At 53.4% G+C, this 13,439-nt stretch overlaps 6 protein-coding genes across 6 annotated transcripts; 3 read left to right on the forward strand and 3 right to left on the reverse strand.

The window, feature by feature from the left end:
* Positions 1 to 135: 135 nt before the first annotated feature.
* On the reverse strand, positions 136 to 1,389 carry BDP55DRAFT_659451 (proteasome component PUP3). Its single transcript, XM_060574547.1, has 4 exons — positions 1,114 to 1,389; positions 1,018 to 1,036; positions 490 to 941; positions 136 to 422 (listed from the first exon to the last, which is right to left on the reverse strand). The coding sequence occupies exons 1-4, from the start codon at positions 1,114 to 1,116 to the stop codon at positions 279 to 281; spliced, it is 618 nt and encodes a 205-aa protein (XP_060431476.1). The 5' UTR covers positions 1,117 to 1,389; the 3' UTR covers positions 136 to 278.
* A 620-nt stretch (positions 1,390 to 2,009) lies between these two features.
* Positions 2,010 to 3,568, forward strand: BDP55DRAFT_692774 (UBX domain-containing protein; the record flags this gene model as incomplete). The annotated part of the gene is made up of 2 exons (XM_060577156.1): positions 2,010 to 2,143; positions 2,197 to 3,568. The coding sequence occupies 2 exons, from the start codon at positions 2,010 to 2,012 to the stop codon at positions 3,566 to 3,568; spliced, it is 1,506 nt and encodes a 501-aa protein (XP_060431477.1).
* Positions 3,569 to 3,993: 425 nt separating this feature from the next.
* Positions 3,994 to 4,723, reverse strand: BDP55DRAFT_549017 (ribosomal protein L36e; the record flags this gene model as incomplete). Its single annotated transcript, XM_060568897.1, has 3 exons — positions 3,994 to 4,156; positions 4,237 to 4,337; positions 4,667 to 4,723. The coding sequence occupies 3 exons, from the start codon at positions 4,721 to 4,723 to the stop codon at positions 3,994 to 3,996; spliced, it is 321 nt and encodes a 106-aa protein (XP_060431478.1).
* Positions 4,724 to 6,100: 1,377 nt separating this feature from the next.
* BDP55DRAFT_659465 (uncharacterized protein) lies at positions 6,101 to 7,466 on the forward strand. Its single transcript, XM_060574548.1, has 2 exons — positions 6,101 to 6,928; positions 7,005 to 7,466. The coding sequence occupies exons 1-2, from the start codon at positions 6,564 to 6,566 to the stop codon at positions 7,183 to 7,185; spliced, it is 546 nt and encodes a 181-aa protein (XP_060431479.1). The 5' UTR covers positions 6,101 to 6,563; the 3' UTR covers positions 7,186 to 7,466.
* A 765-nt stretch (positions 7,467 to 8,231) lies between these two features.
* Positions 8,232 to 9,512, forward strand: BDP55DRAFT_549331 (lipase; the record flags this gene model as incomplete). The annotated part of the gene is made up of 1 exon (XM_060568921.1): positions 8,232 to 9,512. One exon carries the CDS (start codon positions 8,232 to 8,234, stop codon positions 9,510 to 9,512), a length of 1,281 nt encoding a protein of 426 aa, XP_060431480.1.
* Positions 9,513 to 10,225: 713 nt separating this feature from the next.
* On the reverse strand, positions 10,226 to 10,726 carry BDP55DRAFT_86440 (uncharacterized protein). The gene has a single exon (XM_060581278.1). The coding sequence runs from the start codon at positions 10,643 to 10,645 to the stop codon at positions 10,346 to 10,348; it is 300 nt and encodes a 99-aa protein (XP_060431481.1). The 5' UTR covers positions 10,646 to 10,726; the 3' UTR covers positions 10,226 to 10,345.
* Between the last annotated feature and the right edge of the window lie 2,713 nt (positions 10,727 to 13,439).

The following is a 13,439-nucleotide window of genomic DNA, read 5'->3' on the forward strand; positions in this document are numbered from 1 at the left end:
GAGGCCAGCGCAAGCTAGACCATAGATCACTTGTACCATAGTAGTAGCCCTGGCAACATTGCACAGAGCTGTACATAGACCATAGCAGCCAACGTCCAGACATAAAAGTCACGCGAATAAGGACGTAAATCAAGGTCATTTGTCTAGTTCATGCAGGCTTCGGTAGCCATCTCATAGTGGATCACGTCCATCTATTGGTACAAGCTAGGTAGAAACCGTCCACTTGTAGCGGTTCTATCAAGTTTTCTCTTCCCCAACACCGAATTCCTCCGCGAGAATTAGTCTTGTCTGCCCTTGAGCAGTCTCTTCGTGACCTTGTCCTTCTCAATAATGTACACGTGCGCTCCCCATCCGGATAGTGCATCTCGGTCAACAGCGTTCAGGAGCGACTGGGAGATGGTTTCGAAGAGCTCATCAGGACCCTGCGTGACATTCTACGTTAGTTTCTGCTAGCCTCCTTGGGTGATATATTTTCCATGTGCCACGTACCAGATCCGGCTCCCATAAGCTCTCGCACATGCCGAAGAGCTGTTCAGACGCCGTACCAGAGACGATGAAGTCCTTGGCGAAGTCGATGCAGCCGATGCTGTCGAAGCCGCAGATAAAGGGCTTTCCCGTCTTGGGGTCGAGGCCGGCGACGACGGGGGAGACAAAGTAGGGGCCGAAGCGGCGCTCGTAGAGGGAGGAGCTGACGAGGTTGGCGAAGGTGGTCGGGGCGATGTTGCGCTCCTCGCGGAGGCGGTACATGTTGACCTTGTAGCGGAAGAGGTCGCCGACGGTCGTGACGTCGGTGGCGAGGCCGGTGAGGCCGAGGAAGACGTCGCCGTACTGGAAGATTTTGGGGAAGTTGTTGGAGACGGTGAGGGCTTGGAGGCCGAGGCGGAGATCGCAGGCTATTGCGACGCAGTCCTTGCCGACCATTGCGACGCAGGCACCGCCATCTGTAGGGGGAGAGAGTTAGGAATTGGGCCCCGATATAGAGGCAAATGGACCTAGGGGATTAAAAGGAAGACGAACTGATGGAGAAGGGAGAGCTCTGGACTTTTGGTTAGCTGGAGGGGGTTTCCTTTTGCACCTCGAGGCTGAGGAGGTGAGGGGGAATGACGAGCGTACCATTTCGGGCTCCTAAAGCGAGTGACCGCTGGGTTCTCGGATGATTTGGAGGATCCTCAAGGTCGTTTCGTCGGCCGTGATTACTTCGTGATGGATCGTAAGGTTGGCCGCGTGGTGGTGCGTCGTGGGGTCGTCGTCGTTGATGGGGAGTGCTTCGTTTGGAGGTGGTTGTGGCTGCAATTGAAGTTGAGCCGATGCGGAATGCTGAGGTGTAGCGCTACCTGCCTGCTCTTGCTGAGTGCTTGGGTGCTACTGCAGGGCAAGGCAAACACGCATGGCGCGGCCGAAGCGGTCGGAAAATCCACGTTACAGCAGGCTGGAGCTCGCTGATTGGCCTGAGCTTGGCTAGAGCAGCTTCCAGCGTGGTGGTCCTTGATGATGCACGTCCCACCTCCCCTCCCCGGCCAGGGCCCGGCTCCCGTCGCCTCTGCTGACGGAGCACCCTGACTGCCTGCCTCCTAGCCTTACGTACCTCCCTTACCTATACTTTCGTAGGACCTGTTGAACGACTCAACTAAGAGAACGACTGTTTGCCGTCTACAGTTTCTTGTTTCTGATACTACCTATGCAACAAGTGTCACGTACGGCCGACCAGTAAAGCTCAGAATACGTATACACATTCGCTTATACTGGACACCTGGCCGAGCTGGGCTTTATGTCATTTGTGTTTCGTCGTCCTTCCGCCAACTTCTACTTAACTAATACACTACCTACCTGAGCTTGACGCAACGCCGCCGCCCCGCCGAGACTCGAACCCCGCCAACAACATATTGAACACGATATCTCAGACCAGATACCAATCCTGACCAAACAACGACTTCATTGCGACTGATTTCCTTGTTCATTGGAAGACCGGGAAACTGCATTTTCGCCCACGGCATTTCTCACTCGCTACGATGTCGCACGTGGTGGTCATCGGCACGGATTTGCGGAGAGCTACCGTCAAGGTCAGCCCAGGCACCTACATGACAGATGTTCTCCAAGAGGCATGCAAGAAGCTCAACGTCTCGAGCGACAAATACCTCTTGAAGTACCTTAATCGTCCAGGCTTTTCTCCATCGCATTAGGCTAATCATTTGGTAGGCACAAACAGAAGACAGTCGACCTCTCCGTGGTCTGGCGAGTGAGCGGCCTCACCCCCGGCGCCAAACTCGAGCTCGTCCAGAAATCCAAAACACCGTCGGCCGTCTCCGTCGCACTCCAGCTGCCGATGCCCGAAGCCAACTCGGCACCTAACGGTCGTTTAATCGAGAAGCTACCCAGCGACTTTACGATATGGAAGGTACTGCGTCAGTTTGAGAGCGGCGTCGCTGGGAATGGAAAGAATTTCAACATTACAGCGCGGGGAATCGCGCAAACAACAAGCGGAGGCGTGAGCGGAAGCGGGCAGATGTACTATGAGACGCCAGTCCTGAACATCATGGGCCGGGAGCTTTGCACATTTGAGGACTTTCAGAAGACACTGTCACAGCTGGGATACAATTCCGGCAGCGTTTTGATTCGCTTGTCGTTCAAGAAAACGGATCGCACGCTGTTCCAAGCTATGGAGGAAATAAGTCGGTTCTTTTCCGAGGTTGAGGCAGAGGAGAAGAAAGCGGCCCCAACTCCAGCTCCGGCGCGCGCTACCGAGGGAACAGAGTCAACGGCAGTGGAAAGTGCAGCCGAGACGCCAAAGGGCACAACTACTAAGCAGACAGGTGACATCCCAGCACCAGACGAAGCAAGCCAGGAGGCGCCGGTAGCGGGTGCTATGGATGTTGATCAAGCAGAGCCGACAGACCCTTTGCAACCTGTCAGCATCTTCCGGGCTCCAAGCGGAACGACTCCAGCGGCAGCCCTTGCAGATGTGCCAGAGGATGACTATGCCCCGACAATTGCCCACGCTCAGCTTCATCAGGCTCGACTCCAGCAGAGCGCAGTAAACAAGAGACTCCCTTCAGACAAGGAGCTGGAGGCGCAAAGACAGGCGGAGGAAGCCCGTCTTGCAGCTGTTACTACAGTTCCGATGAAGGTGCGGTTTCCGGACAACACATCAGCGCAGTGGACATTCGGCCATGAAGCTACTGGTGCAACCCTCTACCAGGGCGTGAGATCTGTCATGGCCTACAATACCCAGCCCTTCAAGCTGGCCATATCTGGCAGCAAGGTGATCATCAAGGATGACGAAAGCGCAAAGAACCGTTTGATCCATGACTACAAGCTCACACGTAGTGTGTTACTGAATTTGGTCTGGGACGACAGCGTGCCAGTAGATATCCGCAAGAAGCCCTTCCTGAAGGGCAGCGTCGCTCAAAAGGCCCAGGATGTCACAATCCCTGACATTCCCAAAGGCGATGACACAAATGAGGGGCAGGCTGATGCTTCGTCGTCGAAACCTGAGAAGAGGGAGGGCAGTGGGGATGGTAGCGTTGCGAAGAAACTTCCCAAGTGGCTGAAGTTGCCTGGAAAGAAATAGACTGAGCATTTCTTGAACAATGTTGCAGTACTCGGCCACTTTCACAGGGCGAGCATACTCATGAATTAGAGTTTCATGGGGCACAGGGTAAACCAGATAGAATATGGCCAAGTCGGCAATCAAAAGAGTTCACGAAAGTATACCATCACGTCTAGACAAGTGAAATACGAGCAAGGCCAAAGTGAATAGTCTGAGGCAGCAATGGAGTGTGCTTGAAATTTTGGTATTTGTCGTGAAGGCATCATCGTTCCATGATGACACGGGGGAGTTCCGTTGATTTGTTTTAGAAATAGACCACAAACTTTTTCATGCTGTGACCACGCCCTTGACCCATATAAACCCAGTAGTTTGCCAGTCCAACACAACAACCCCGTTGCGCCCCATTTTTGGTTTTTTGTCGACGAATTCTCTCGATTGGAAGTCGCTTAGTGACCGACACGGCGGGACTCGGCGATGACGCGGGTCATCTCCTCGACCTTTCTCTTGGCGCGGCCGAAGGTACCGAGCCTCTTCTTGGCGAGCTTACGGGCACGCTTGTCCTTGGAGTTGCGGAGCAACTCAATGACGCGGCGCTCGTAGGGGGCAAGGCTATCGAGGAACAACATGATTAGCATCCAAAGTTGATACGCAGTGTACGACACTTCGCGATGGTATGAATTGGAACTTACCCGGAGACTTCCTTGACGACGTCACGGACGAAAGCGGTGCGCTTGCTCAGGTGGCCCTTGGTGCGGGAGACACGGGGCTTGACGACACGAGCGGTGGTCTTCTATATTTCCGAAACAATCACGACCGGTCAGCGTCCATCTTCTGCAAATAAGGTCCCCTCGTGGAAAGAGAGGCGTTGTGCAGAGATCCTCCACGAGGTGAGACGAAGCGGGTGTGGGGGGAAAAGGGGGCATGCCGCCAATTTCCCTTCCTGATAAGAAAAGCCCATTCTTCTTCTGTGTGTTCATCTTCCATGTGTGTATCCATCTTCGAATCGTATTTCCATATCGATGTTCGAGGATTTCGTTTCGCAGAATTGTCGAGGGGCTTTTTCTTTCAGGTCGGGACGGCGGCGGTGATGATTGCGGTAGTGGTAATGGTTCGACATACGTGTCCTTTGTTGAGACCGGTGATGAGACCGGTCTTGACGGGCGCTTCCTTGGCCATCTTGAATGCTGGATGACGATGGGTTGTCGGGTTAGTATTGTCGTGATGGTCGGGAGGGGGAAGAGCCAAAAAGTCGGCGACCGCAAAAAAAAGTTGCAATGGTGGATTGGGAATTTCGGCGGGTGGGTTTGTGCGGTCACGTGCTTTGGGGTTTATCAGAGGCTGCAGGATGTTGGATTAGTGGGGCTTTCTGGAGTCCCAGGCAGTGGGGTCTTTGGGAGGAGCTGGCTGCGTTATACCCGATAGGCTCTGATTGGCTCGTACTTCCGGAGAACGAAATGCCCGAATAAGGTACCTTACCTACGCTGTCACGGCTGTCTACATATTCCGGAAATGTCTGATGACCTACTCCGTATTCCCACTGCAATGCCTCAATTCCGCATGCTTCTATTAGTATGAATCAGGACCATTCCCTTAAGCAAAGACATGAATGGCAATCTCGAGGGAAACGACGTCTATGCAATGGACGAGACAACTTCTCAGGCAGATGATACCGGTGCTCACCTTAGGAACACAGGCATCAGCAATGGTTTGGCGGTAGTTTATTTTTGCTTCACATCCACTTCGCCGACTTTCCCACACGACCAGCTCGCCGTGTATTCGTACGGGTTTAAAACCAGAGATTATTATGCGTATATGCCTAGGCCGTGTCTAGGTAACTTGACTCACCCATGAAATACATCTCGTATCTGTACTTGAACGCAGCCAACATGAGCCAGGAAAACAGACGCAATACAGGCCCAGTACCTAGTGTTGTTTCTTCTTTCCTTCTTTAAACGGCCCGGCCAAACCAGCCAGCCAAAGTGTTCACTCTGACAGCAGAGCCGCGCATCAGGATCGTCCGTCCAAGCTTTCCCGTTTGCTTCGTCACTTGTTGTTCCCTTGCAGCATGGGGCCATGAGCTTAGTCCCTCCAATTCCAGGTCCCTCATGCGCTGAAGCCATATCCGTACCTTACTCGAGACCCTGGAGCCCCAGCCCCCTGAACACAGCCTCTCGTACGTCCCTTGACAGAATAGTGCCGTCCACCCGCCTCAACAGCATTCGGAAAACCAAGGGTAGTGGGGCAGAGATCTACATTTACCCAAGTGCCAACTTAGCCGTCGTATGGCGTCCGCTTCCAAGAAAGGGGACATCTCAGATGTGATCAACAGCCCAGGCGTGGACCAGCGCAGGATGCGCTGCTGGGAAACATGAAACATGCAGTGGCCAATCAAATCCAACGTTTCCCCTGAATAAGGACCAAAATTCCTAGCCAACGAGCATTAACCTTCCGCACAGCACCGCTATCACTGCTACCATTCGTATATGCTACAAATGGCCAATCGTAAGTCCTGCACTAAAGCAACCTAGAAGTCCATCTTTAATGGCGGGCTGGGAATGTTTTTTCTCCCCTAATATGGAGCTAGGAGACCACCTGCTTGGACCTCAGCCATCCCGTTAAACGCGGGCCGGCCGGACGATTACATCAGGATCTGCGTTTTGCTCTCGCCCTTTATGATAGTTTAGCTATGCATCATGTCATCGTAGTCACCCCTGAAGAGCGTTTTCCTGCAAGGAACGGCATAGGAGATCTGCTATGTAGGTCTGTGATCCTGTGCTTAAACCGGGCCTTGTATCCGTACACAAAGGTCCATCTGAGAAGCAGCTGCCTGCAGGACTAATAGATCAGCATAGTCCTTGACTTCTGATCATCCCATCTTTTGGATCTTTCCACCTTCTCCTCGGTTCTTCGCACGCTTCATCCTCCTACCTTGGCGCACTTGATCTAAAAGTGTATACCTACAATCCTTGATCATACCTTTACCTATCACCATCGTAAATCAGAAAACAGTCAAGTCATGAAGCTGTCACTCCTCCTCATCGCCGCCCCCGCGGCACAAGCTGCGGTCTCATACATGTCAGCTGTCCCCGACACGCTTATGGCCATGGTCGAGTCATCAGAAGACTGCAACCTACCCGACGACTTTCAGATTCAAAACTTCGCCGCCGAGGCAGCGGATGGCAAGACGGCGGACTCGCTCGACTTTACCTTTAACGACGACAGCACCATCCTGAACACGCAATGCCACCTCAACGCCTCATCAGTGCCGGTGCCTGGTGACGGCCGGACACCGAGGTACGCTTGCGACAACGCTAGCGTGCAGTTCATCTGGCAGAATGGCACGATGACCGTCATCGAGAAGGTTTGCCCTGGTGACGACGGGTAGGTCAACTGATTTAATTCACACGTAGAGCTGTGACGAGAATCCACGTAAAAATGGCTGACACATTTCGCGCAGTGCCGCCGACTACGAGGCGTCCGGGACGGCTACGGTCCCGTTGGTATGCGACGGAGGTGCCGCGAACGGGACGGGCAACGCCGCCAGGTCGCACAGGCGTACAAGGAGGGCCGCCGTTGCATGCAAGTCCAACTCGGACGACATCCGATCGAGATTCTTCAGCATCCAGCCGGTTGGTTGAGAGGGCGGGGGAGGATTATCATGGGATGAACGTAAAAAAGCAAACAAGAAAATACACACAACGGCACTGTTCGTGGATGATGAAACAGACATGAGTGAATGCACGCTGAGAGGTTCTTGGGTTACAGTTACAGATGTAGGCCTGAAACAGAACCTTTCCTGATGAGTGGAAAAGCAAAATGGAAATCATTCGTAATGAAGGCACGAGAACTATCAAATAGAACAATCAATAGACCTAAGCTTCCGCCCAGTTTTCGCATGAGATGATTGAAATTGAAGTCATCCACACTTCTCCCCAACATTCAGGCCCCAAATGGTCAGCAGGACTTCAAAGAGGGTGAGAAGACCCGCCCCCTTGACAGCTTTTCGCGGGGCATGACAACCCACCCAGTCCCAGGTCTTTCCCCGGCAGCCATAGGGGAAGGGGGACCTAGAGGGCCACCCAGGACCAACCGTTTGTCGGCAAGCGTCGCTTGGTCGCGCCTCTCCGCATTTTGCATGGAAGGCTCCGTGCTTAGGACCTTCTTCACTGCCGCTGCCTTCAATTCGTTCTCTGCATGGCGGAATGACCTCACCACGCTCACCCTCACGAGATCAGCCGCGAGACGTCGGTACCCCGTCCAATGCTTTCTCCTCTTTCCATCACCCTTCACAATTAACCCCATACGAATACATCGTTGACCACACGCACCACTCACCTCCATCTCAACAAAATACCTAATTTAGCAGGAGCCTGCACGGGTGCAATCGTCATCATGCGCTCTTGAAGGGACGGGCTTTGAGGCTTTCCCTGCCGTTAAACGTGGTACATCGTTGCAATCGTCACGATCACAATCCAATCTCTCAACAATCCTCATCCCAACGTCGCAGTATCTTCTAATAATCCTGCTCGCGTCTCCTGCTACATCTGGACGATTACCCTGCATTGAGTAAACAAAACGGTTCTTCTTCGCAATGTCTTTCAGCCTGCGCGATCAATCATAGCCTACAATTCCAAAGGGACTTAGACGTTATTGCGAAACCGACCAGAACAGAATGCTCCCTCCGATGCGACTTCTCCTCTGCCTCCTTCAGCTTGCGCCACTGGTTGGCCAAGCTTCAGCGACACCGTTCGACACCGCGCAGCCGCAGCCGCAGCAGCAACCCTTGCTATCGAGCAACGACACCAAGCACGCCGCACCCTCGCTGCCCGTCTCCGCCGAGCTTTTCCGATCCCTCGAGCGCACGTCGCGCATTGTCGACATCACCTACTGTGTCGGCACCTCGGGTATATCACAGCCCTTCTCGTGTGTCTCGCGCTGCAAGGAGTTCCCATCCTTCACACTCGTCTCGACCTGGAACACGGGCGTCCTGCTTAGTGACAGCTGCGGCTACATTGCCGTCGACCACGGCGTTCGCAGGCCCGGTGATGAGGACAGATTCAATGGCAAGGTCGGGGAGAAGGCCATCATTATCGCCTTTCGTGGCACCTACAGTATTTCCAACACGATTATCGACTTGAGCACCATTCCACAGGAATATGTGCCGTACCCATCTCCCGATGACGGCGGCGAGGCACCCAAGGAGCCCAAACGCAAGTGTAAAGACTGCACTGTCCATATGGGGTTCCTGACGTCTTGGCGCCAGGCGCGGAGGCTGGTCATCCCAGAAGTGAAGAAGCTGAGGAAGCAATACCCGGACTATCCTATTCACCTGGTCGGTCATAGTCTCGGTGGCGCTGTCGCCATGCTCGCGTCTCTTGAGCTCAAGGTCTCCTTGGGCTGGGACAATATCAAAGTCACGACCTTTGGTGAGCCCAAGGTTGGCAATCAGGGCCTTGCAGACTATGTCGACGAGGTCTTTGGGTTAAGGGACGAAAAGGACGAGAATGTTTCGAAGCGGACCTACCGTCGCGTGACTCACGCCGACGACCCTGTGCCGCTGCTTCCGCTTACAGAGTGGGGATACAAGCCTCACGCCGGCGAGTTCTACATTGCCAAGGCTGAGCTATCTCCGTCTCTCGAGGACGTCGTGGCTTGTCGCGGCGACAGCGACGCGAGCTGTATCACCAAGGAAGACGATAGCTTCTTCGGAGCCAGGGTGAAGGACTTTGTCAAAGTTGCTACAAAGTCGACGTTGGCGCCGCCAGAGGGACTCGTCGAAGAGGCCAACAGGTGGATCAAGAGGCTGCCGGGCTTCCCGGCTCGGTTGAAGCTTTGGCAGCTGCTTTTTGCGCACCGCGACTATTTTTGGAGACTCGGGCTGTGTATGCCTGGAGGCGACCCGGCGAATTGGGGGAGAGACAAGTACGGAGGCGGCCATGACAATTTACTGTCAGAAGAACTGTGAGCCCCGGCTCGATTTGCTAGCTGTCGTGTAATAGGTGTATACATATGTGATAGTATGGGTACGAGTATGGGTTTGGCTTAATGAGTTTCGAAAAGCTGCGGTTTGTATAGCGCTTAAATGGAATGGCGAATGTTTTCTTTCTGGTTACGGTTTCTCGCTACCTTGGACATACCTTACCTAGCTTCAGACAGAATGAACGGGAAATTCAAAAAATATGACAATGCCAACCATTGCCTTACACTGAGCAACTCTCGACTGATGTGATTGACCCGTGTCAAACCAGCAAAGTCTAAGTCGCTCGCCGACCACCTTCACCCCCCTCACGAATCAGCATCAGCCACGGAGCCATCTATGACAACTTATACAAAGTCATTACTCGGTTTGCGTTCCATTGGGGGGATGATACCAGTTTGCCGTTTGTCACGCCATCAAGATCAAGGGACAAACACAACGAGCTTGCTGGTTTTATATATGCTATTGTCGAATACCTGCCGTACACGGCGGGGGAGACTTGTTCCTTATTCAGGAAATGTCGTTCTGATGATTACATTCAAGGAGGGCGACAGTCGTTCATGTGAGAGCCGTTTGCCGTAACAGAAGATCTTGCGGACGCCGGGAACAGCCCGGGTTGAGTGGATATCCCCGAGTTTGGCTTGCGGCTTGTTGGCTCGAAGTGCTTACTTAAACCTCGCGGGTAAAGGGCCCCCCCTTCGAGTTCCCACACTTCTCACTGTTTAGTGTTCGTTGCTGGCAGTTGTGGGTTCCCGGATTTTCCACGACCAGGTTGGCTTGCCCTTCGCATGAATTTCGTCCGCACCTCCGGGTTCGGGCATTCATGTCACTGTCACTTGGAAGGGGTCGAGAAAGGGTAGGGAAGGGATACCAGGGCGAGAGATGAGGGGTAGAAAGGGAAGCAGCTGCGCCAGCGGGGAGCATGGCTCGCAAAAGGGGCCGTGGCATAATTTAACGCCGACGGGTAAAGAAGCTGGGCCATGGTCGAAATCGCGTACGGATACTGGGGATCGCGGAATATTTCTTGAGAGAAAGCTGCAGCCTGCAAGTGCTGCCACGCCCACCGCGGCACCGCCCAGAGGGTGCCACGCGATAAGGCGGCGACCAAGGGCCTGTGGCATGCGAGTCGCCTGTTCGACCCGACTGCATAGAGGATCCCCCCATGGGCTGTGCTGGATGTGAGTCACCCGAAAGCTACCTATGATGGCCTCGAGTTGGTGGGGTGGCGGTGGTTGGCTTCGAAGTTGGGACGAGAAGGGCGGCCAAGAGATTGGAGATCAGAAATCAGGGTGTGACAGTTATCTGGATTCGGCCATAGAGAGTCTGCTTCGTCTCGCAGCCCGAGTTGAGTCGACGTGAGTTTGCTGTATTCGTACATAATGATGATGGCGCAGGAGCCTTTGACGTTTCACTCTCATGACCTCTGAGCCTGCGAGGAGACAAGCTGGGGATGACGGATGGCACGCTGATCCAACGGGGGATCATCCCTTGGGTTGAAAGTTGAAACCGGTTTCTTTGGGGTTTAAGTTAGAAAGATACGACAGCAGATTGATGAACGATCGGACATTTTGCAGATTGGGCGTAAGCGGGTGGGCAAGGTAGTTTCGTGCATGACACAGCACAAGGCTCTCGACAAGCATGTGCATGAGCGCAACAACGACGCAGGGAGAGCCACCGATGGAGCATCTAGTAGTAACGGGCGCCAATACCTAGATGGAAAACGAACTGGGAAGAGACCGTCGTGGTCAGGCGGCAATGTAAGCCGGATGGATGGGATCGTGGCTTAGTCGACCGGGTGGCTGCTGCTCTCGGCATTGAGGCGCCGGGTTCTACGAGGAAAGCAGACTGTATGAGACCGTGATTGACAGCGATTGGCCCGAGAGCAAATCGCGTAAGACATGGAAAGCAGAAGCCGATGTCGACGGCTACAATGTCGTCGTAGGATTTCGGCTCGCCGTCCCAATTCCCAATTTCCAGGGCACAATCCGAGTCCAGTGGGTTGGTGTCCAGGGTGTTTTGACGCTCGCAATAACGCTTACGGCCTCTTCATTTGGTGTGATAGACAATTTCCCTCATTCGGCCACCAGATATCCAGTTCAGCTTAGCAATCGGATGATAGATTTTGAAGAGAATAAATGGGTAAGATAGATGATGTAGTTGAGGACGACTCACGAGCCTGGTATGGACAATGTGAGTTTGAGACAACATGGGATGGCATTTGATGCCCGTCTTCAAGCACTTCGGCGAGATGAGGTAAGCCATCAGAAGCAAGAGCTACATTTGCTTCGAGAGACGGCCCAATCCGGATGGGGTTCTGGAACAGTATCCGTACACGAGTGCCTCTCAGTAGCTAGCCACGAGGTATTGCTGGCTTATATCCGTCAGGCCCAATGGCATTGGGTGCCTGTGATATGTCGAATTGTGTTGCTGTACTAGAAGTTACGCCATTCTCGTGCTGGGTATCCGTATGGATAGAGCAAGCGACAACAAGTTGAAGTGAGGTGGATGCGACGAAAGATGAGAGGTGAGGTGAGGTGACGGGAGTGGGTTGGTCGTTAATGGAGAGACTGCAGGGTGTGAAGTGAGGCAAGGGCCAGCGGACTCTATCACGCGTGGATGTGCTTGGAACGGGAGAGAACCACGGTATCACCATAGGGAAAGAATCACGAGACTGCAAAAAAAAAAAAAAAAAAAAAAAAAAAGCAGTTGTGGTCAGGGAAGGAGATACGTACAAGGTGGGCGTGTCGCAAAAGCAGGAGCGGGGAAATGCATGGAGAGGGTGGGACTAGCCCCGAAAACCAAATCAGCCAGTCAGCAGCCAGTATTTAGGATGTTGCTGCGCTTGTGTTATGCTGTGCTGTGCTGAGCTGGCCGTCCGTCCACCACACGCGCAGCATCTGGAGGCTGGAGCTCGCATTCAACAAGCCAAAAAGCAAATGACCTTCACCGGAGTTATCTGAGTGACCTGAACCCTCCCCCGAGTTCACCCCCTTCTCACGGACTCATTTGCCAGGTCGTTTCTTCTTCTTCTGATTCATCCTCTTCTCTGTAATTTCCTGGCCTGGAGAGGCGTGAGAGGTCATTATGATGCTAATTTCCATCAAGATTCCCATTCCTACCCGGGCGGCCTCAAGATAGCTCTGAAGCTCAAATGGGTAACTGGCCCATCCCACCGGTAATTTGGTAAATAGACAACAGCCCGGCAAATACGAGTTCGGACTCTTGAAATGCTGTTCCAACTTGGAAGCAAGTAGACTGAACCAACGATGGAAAGAAAGTTGAGGGTATCAGAAAGCGGTTGTTCGCTCGAGTTGCTGTTAACTGTCAGGTACGGACTCTCGGAGTACTTCTGCGGTACATATCCGGCCCAGGCCAACCGGATGGGCGTCAGTTGTGGACCAGGGAGATACATCATGGGCCTGGTTATTTGGAGGCGGAATCATGCCCTTGATGTGCTCGGCGGGCAAGCTAATCTCAGGGCCGCTCTCCAACAGAAATGAGGACTTCACCACGTGCAAATGTAATCTGGGTTGACTTTCCCGCCCGTCTCTTGTCTATCTGATGCTCTGCTGTTCACCCACGACTCGTAGACAAGCCTGTATTCATGCCTTGCAGCCAGTTCGGGGCCCAGGTACCTTGAGTAAACGATACAACGGATGTAAAGATGGGTGATGATAGGCAGATAATTAGGGAAACGATAACGCAAGAAGGTACTCACTGCCCTGCCACTGGTCACAGCCCACTCACCAGGTCTTGGTACCTTTGGTTAGGTCGTGTTTCCTCAGCTTTCCGAGGCACGTAAGGCGAAGTATCTTGGGGCCCAAAGTAATGTTGATGGAGAGCCCAGCCCAGCCCATTTCTCTTCCCTTCCCGCCAAATGGGAATCCGCCCGTGGCCTGGGGGCCCATTTGCCAG

The sequence above is a fragment of the Colletotrichum godetiae genome (assembly GCF_030913485.1).
Source record: "Colletotrichum godetiae strain CBS 193.32 chromosome Unknown BDP55scaffold_14, whole genome shotgun sequence".
NCBI lineage: Eukaryota > Fungi > Ascomycota > Sordariomycetes > Glomerellales > Glomerellaceae > Colletotrichum > Colletotrichum godetiae.